This window comes from Ascidiella aspersa, chromosome 4 (genome assembly GCF_963924565.1).
Source record: "Ascidiella aspersa chromosome 4, kaAscAspe10.2, whole genome shotgun sequence".
Classification (NCBI taxonomy): domain Eukaryota; kingdom Metazoa; phylum Chordata; class Ascidiacea; order Phlebobranchia; family Ascidiidae; genus Ascidiella; species Ascidiella aspersa.
Window position 1 is genome coordinate 17,255,525 of NC_139450.1, and position 6,754 is coordinate 17,262,278.

Consider the following 6,754-nt stretch of genomic DNA (forward strand, 5'->3'; position numbering starts at 1 on the left):
GACACGAATAGAAAAAAACGTGCGTTACCTTAAAACCTAAACGATTCTCTTGTAGCCTACCGCTATTCTGTAGAAAATACTTTTGTAAAATGGCTTATGAAGTAATAACTTTTATTGATTGAAAAAATCCTTTTGTTTTTAACTCGTTATGTGTAGCCAAATAACTACGAACGAATACCGCTTACATCCTTCCAACTTAGGTTAATATATTTTGTTCCTACGATAGACCACCGGCACGAAATGAGAGAAGCCGTTTGTTATGATTCTTATTTTATCCTTTAAAATTAAATTAATTCTACACAAAACTTATCGTTTTACATTTTAATAAACAACACATAATAGATACCGACAATGCAAACGTTATTTAAAATAACTTTAAACTTAAAATCTAAAACATTGTATGCCAAAAAAGCACAGTGTCCCAAAGTAGTTACGGTGTTGCAATTCGTAAAGGTTAATCCAATGGTGAGCTAATTTATATAAAAATTGTTTGAATAAAGTAAAAGCGACAGAAAAAGAAACAAATGCGACAAATTTAAAAAAAGTAAGTTAGCACATCATTAATCTGTTGCCTTGCTATCACATGAATATATTAATACAAATCGTACATGAGCAACACAATACGCAAAATAAGATAACATAAAATAAATGTCACCATTTAAGAATATAAATGGCTTACGAAAAATTGTGTATCGATGAGCCCCCCTATTCACATTAAATTAACAGAGCTGTTCTTAATTCTTCCCAAAACACTTCGTTTGTGTAGCTTGAATCAGAAAGTTGCAGGACGCTGTGAGGGTTTCTATTTGTTTTGTGTTTTCCAAATAGAGTGCCAATTCCAAATGTATCAGAGAAGTTGACGACAATATAGCGATCGCGGCCCTCTGCAAAACACCACTCTTCTAAAACTGAGATCACAAATTTGCATTTGTGCGACTCGCCAAAGTTGCGGGAAAGAATCACAACTATCTTGCGGCTTGATTGCATCCGTAACAGTAGCTGTTTTAATGGAGTCATTCCACAAAAGTCATCTCTTCCAACTACTCCAATTAGTAATGGCGGAAAGCCACTGGTCATTTCGGGTACAAGGTGCTTTTCGACCCAATCCCCGACGGCCGAATTGTCACTGTCGTAATAAACAAAGCCGTGAAAAGAATAAACAGAGTCTTTCTTTTTGGCGTTTGTTTCATCTGCTTTGCTTTCCTGGCGCCTTTTCCGGATGCCACTGTGAATAGATTTCACTATAAACAAACGAAGCCTTTTGCTAACACTAAATAAACCAAACGCAACGAAAGCGAGATTGCTTAGCGTAAATATTGCCAAGAACCGTAAAGCCGACTTGGATTGACAAACGTATGACGAACTGAAACTGAACACTGACTTCACAATTCCACGATCTTGTGTGTAACAAGCGACACAGCCTCCATAATAAGTAAAGATTGACCTTGGGCAAGACGGTAAGAATCCAGGAAACACTTTACCAGAAAGCTGATAGGTGCGCACCATCCAACCAAAGTTATCAGTCATTGAACAATGGCAAGACATGAGGTTACCTCGAACATCCAAGTACGCTAGTTTAGATAAGACGTTTTTCGTAAAAATGCTTGGGGAAAGAGAATGCAATTGATTGTTTCTCAAATCTAGCGTTTTTAATCTTTTTAAACCGTCAAACGTTCCCTGTGAAATCTTGTATATAAGATTATTCTGCAGTATTAATATCTTTAAAACAGAGCAGCACCAGGACAAAGACGAGTTTAACACGTCGATTTTGTTATAGTCCAGCGTTAGGTTGGTCAAATGTGGCAATCTACTCAATGCACCATACGGAAAAGTTTGTAACTTACTTTGGCCAATGTCGACGTTTTCAACTTTTGGAACACCTACGAAAAAATTGGTGCCTGGTGGAAATTGAATGTTGGCGTTCCGAATGGTGATTGATATTGTGTTCGGAAACATTGAATATATAACATAGTTTCTAGATAAGTAAAAGAAGGGTACAGTAGTCCCAGTAAAAGAAATAGAGACCACCATTTCAAACGTTATGTTATGACGCTGATACCACCTTAACAATGAATATAGTCCATTGTGTCTACCACCATAACTTAGAGTGAGGTTATTTGGCACAAATTTAAGGAAATCCAATTTAAACTGTGGGTCGTAAAGAGTTTTTCTTATCAAAATTGTTTTTAGATTCAAGAAACCGGAAAACGCATGCGAATCAATTTTCCTTAGAGGGTTGAAGCTCAAATTTACAACGCGAAGCCGGATCAAGTGACGAAAGACTTGATTGTCAATAAAGCTAATACAGTTGTGACTTAAATCCAAGTCTGTAACAAATTGTACATACTGAAATGCATACAGCTCCAAACTCGTGATAAAGTTTTTTTTGAAATTTAATATGTTCTTTTGGGAGGTTATATTGATTTCTTTGAGTGGCATTTTGCTACGCCTAATTATGTCAAAACATAAATTCGTTAAATTGGAGAGGCTTCCTCCGATGTTATTCTCTCTCAGATCCAGGCTTCTCAGCCCCCTTATAAAAGAAAAAGCTTTCATGTCAACGTGTAAAATTCCACAAGCAGCAAGATTTAAAGAAGTTAAGTTCACTAGTTTGTCAAGTACCGCTAAACTCCGAATAGTAACATTAACATATTTCATTCCGTAGTTTTTAAATTTTTGCATCCAAGTTGTTCCACTAGAAGCTCCAAATCTTAAAACACGCAAAGACGGAAAATTTAAAAAAGCATCCCCTAACAACAGTTCATCAAACACCGGTCGGACTGGATAATATTGCTCGTTGTTGCACCGGTTGTTGGCAGCCAAATCTAATTCACGCAAGTGCGTTAAGAATGGCAGCATCGTAGGGTTTATTGCTAAGCGCTTAAAGCAGTTAAAGTTTAGGTTTAAATAATGCAATTTAGTGTTGTATTTAAGGAAGTCGCGTGGAAGCGTTCTGAGCATGTTGCCAGCTAAACTTAGTGTCTTTAAATTCGGTAAATTTTCAAGTGATCCAGGTTCTATATCTAAAGGTATGTAATCATATTGTGAAGTCCAAGACAATATTAGTTTTTGTAGTTTCTTTGAATTTGATAAATCCTTTTTTCGTAAGACGTGTGTTGGATTGCCTCTAAACCGAAACACCTTTAATCCATCTTGCAACAACTTATTTGGTGTAAATTTCCAGTTGTTATAGCTTAAATCCAAATACCGCAGTCTTCCTTTGTTGAACGGACTCCCAGTTATAGTGAAATTTCTTTTGCAAAAGTGCGCCGGGTCACCCTGAATGCAATTAGCTGACATGTGAAGCACTTCGAGGTGTCTTAGAGGCGCAAGAGTTTCTTCGTCGATGGGTTTTAAGTTAGCACTAGAAACGTGTAAAATTTGCAGGGAAGATGGCAGACTTGGTGTCCAAAATAACAAACGATTATTACTCAAATCCAGCAACTTTAGCTGAGCTAACAATCTAAAGGCATCCTTGTTTATTTCGATATAGCCTCTGCAAAGCGGTTTGGAAAGAGTGTACTGAAAATTCACGCAATTGTCAAGCATAGTAAAAACTTCCAGCGATTGATACCTGGTTAAGTCGCGAGCTCCAATGTAACTTATAGTGTTGCTGTCCAACAATAAAATGTTTATGTTTTTATCTAATTCCTGTGGTACTCTTTTCAAACCTCGCTTACGACAGTCTACTAATAACTTTTCTTCAAGCATCCACTTTTTGTAACCGACAGATGAAAACACAGACTTTAACGTAAAACTAGTTACAGACTTATAAGTTGACAATTCCACTCTCTTGCATTGATAGCTACCAAAACTTGTCACTTTTGCTCGTGAACTACATGTAAGTGTTCCCAGTATGCAACATACTATTCCGCATATAGCAAACATCTTGAATACAGAGCTGTGTTTTTTCTCGTATTTCTATACGATTGAGAAAACGCCGCCAAGCAATGGATAACAATTTCTTATCCAAATCAAACGACAGTTAAAGACGGCAGGGGCACTTAAAATGAGGGAAGGTGGAGGGGTTATACTTTCCCATAGACGGGTTTCGTATAGGCTTATTACCAAAAATGTTTGCGTATCGTAGTATGACATGTTGTTGTTTGATCGTGAATACTTTCAAGAAAGGCGCGTAATCTTATATACAATAATATGCTAGTCGATGTTTTGCATGTGTCTACGTTTTTGCAATGTGTTTGCAATCCCCCTTTGGAAAAGATTTGCTACCGCTCCTGGCTAAAGCTATTTTCAAAACTTCCGGCTTTGTAGGCGAATCGCGTTGTTGGTTCAACCTTTGCAATAGCAGCATACTTTGTATAGCAGTACTAATAACACAATATTTTGAAACGCATGTCCACTATTGTGCAGTCTTATTAAGTCTCGCGTAAAGAAAATTTATGTTAACAGTCTAGTCGAGTCATTCAACGTTTTTAACTTGGACCGCATTAATACGGGTTTCGAACTACATACCGAGTCATTCTTTTAATTTTGAGAAAAAACATTAGGTTTTATAATTATTTTACGAAAATCCAAGAATAAGTATAAATCATTGAAGTGCCATTTTACCTAAACTTGCATTATAATAAGAGATTGGACAATGCCCAAACTTATTTTTTATGTATTAAATGCAAAGCCAAAAGTAGTTTCGCGCTTAGCGCCAATCTCGTCGTATTGTCGTGCATCGGCCGTCTTATTAAGACCTCGGATGTTCATCAAGATACAGCAGGAAATGGTGTTCTAGTTGTGTCTCGTTACCCCCTGTGAGCCTGTTTAGCTCAGTTGGTAGAGAGACGGTCCTGCAATGGTTGGGTGTTATGCAATTGCGTTGGTAAAAGCCCCAGCAAAACACCTACACCCCTAGGGACCTTTGATTGGGGACAAAAAACAATAGTGTGTCGTCATTGTTTTAGTTCTTTAGAGATATCTACTCCTACCTAGCGGTAGCAATATTTTCTATCCGAGATTCGTTCATACTTAACTTGGACTTAAGTTATTTTGAAATAACTTGTTTACAACACTGGGAAATAGCCGCGCGTGCGGCGTTCATTATGCGAACGCGTTTTATTATCTCTGAATCTTCTTTTAATGAAATAATTTATTGCATAACAACATATTTTGCCGCCGCAAATTTAAATGCATATGTGTTGGTAATGCAGATCTTCTCTGTTGGCACCTGTTTCGCATGTTGCTCCAAACATATCAATACCAGGCCGATACAACTTGAAATTGTACGGGACGCAGCAACGCAAGGGAAGCAGCAACGCATACTGAAGTTGAAATGCATTTTTTGGGATGGCTTTACTAATTAAGTTACGTCATACATGGGGTCATATATTATAAAAACCCCTGATACCTTTACTTATTTTGACGAAACCCTATCAAAGAAACCTGTTTTCTATCAACGTGGTGTACACTTTTCCGGTTCAGGTTCGGGTTCAAGGATTTTTTCGGATCAGTTCCAGTTTAGGTTTCGAGCAATTTAAAAGTTCCGGTTCAGCTCCGGTTCAACCATCGTTATTTAAAAAACTGTTTAATAAAGTTCCGGTTTAGATGCAATACAATTAAGGTGCGTTGGAACTCAAAATGTGAGTCAATAAATGTAGAGAATTATCTTTGAATTGTAAGTCATTTAATCCAAGTTTTGTGACGTACCGGTATTCAAAAAACATACAGCAACTTATTATTAAAAAACTAAAATATAAAAAACAACGTTTTATTTAATCAATATTAATATTTTTTTATAATTTCGAACATGACATAATTTGACTCTGTAAAATACAAATTGTCACGTCATGCGTGAGTGAAATTATTCGGCTCAGTTCCGGTTCGACTCCTTAAAATCTTACAAAAAACGGTTCAGGTTCGGTTACGGTTCGGAAAAAATTAACCCAAAACTGGTTCATAAAGTTCCGGTTTGGTTCCGGTTCGACTCCCTGATTTATTTATTTATGACGTTATTGGCTATCACCAACTCACTGAACCGTAACGGTTTTTTATTTCTGATGGCGCGCATTTTTTACTGGTTAACGGCTAATACGCTAAATGTAAAATGGGTAACGTTGTTTCAAAACTTTTTAATTTCTATACAGTTATAGAAAAATATCAATGGCTATAGGAACGAAAACAAGTGGTCAAAAAGTGCATCGGCCTAGTTCTAAAGTGTGGTGTACACTACAGTTTCGGGGTCTGCAATGCGGACACAGTGGAACTCAAAACTTTAAAGGGGTACCTGTCGTGCCGGTTACCAAGCATTTGGAATGCAAACCCTGGGTATTATTTTTGTGTGGAGTTATGTTAAAAAAAAATCAAAATCGTTACCGCGTGCCTATAGCAATTCTATGATTATCTGAATCTTTACCTGATTGGAAACATGATATCGCCGACTGTGGAAAGTATGGCAAGGCAAGTGCTCCCGCGAATTTTTTTCAACCCTTTAAAAGTGCACGCCGAACAAAGTCTGAACTACTCCCGAAATATGTAAAACGCTTGTGCGGCATACATTTACAGTATGGTTTCTCTTTTTCCCGGATTTTATCACTCCCGGTAAACTTGTTTTTATTTTAACAAAAAACGCATACAGGACGCATTTTCATTGGTAAAATAAATTTAATCAAGTTTTTTCGCTGATAATCGCAAATAAAGCAACTCAGGCAACGACTTTGAATTTTCCTGAAATTCGGATTCGTTAATTCACAGGAATTTCCTGTCAGAACATTCCCGGAGAGAAACCCTAGTTTAGAATGCAATGTAT

General features: G+C 37.0%; 1 protein-coding gene across 1 annotated transcript; it reads right to left on the minus strand.

Moving 5' to 3' along the window:
- Window positions 1-532: 532 nt before the first annotated feature.
- LOC146148451 (toll-like receptor 7) lies at window positions 533-3,688 on the minus strand. The gene has a single exon (XM_083388039.1). The coding sequence runs from the start codon at window positions 3,547-3,549 to the stop codon at window positions 715-717; it is 2,835 nt and encodes a 944-aa protein (XP_083244165.1). The 5' UTR covers window positions 3,550-3,688; the 3' UTR covers window positions 533-714.
- Window positions 3,689-6,754: the final 3,066 nt, after the last annotated feature.

What these genes read in the sequence shown, in the direction of transcription:
- LOC146148451 (XM_083388039.1), bottom strand. Translation starts at nt 3,549, where the DNA reads ATGCTTGACAATTGCGTGAATTTTCAGTACACTCTTTCCAAACCGCTT.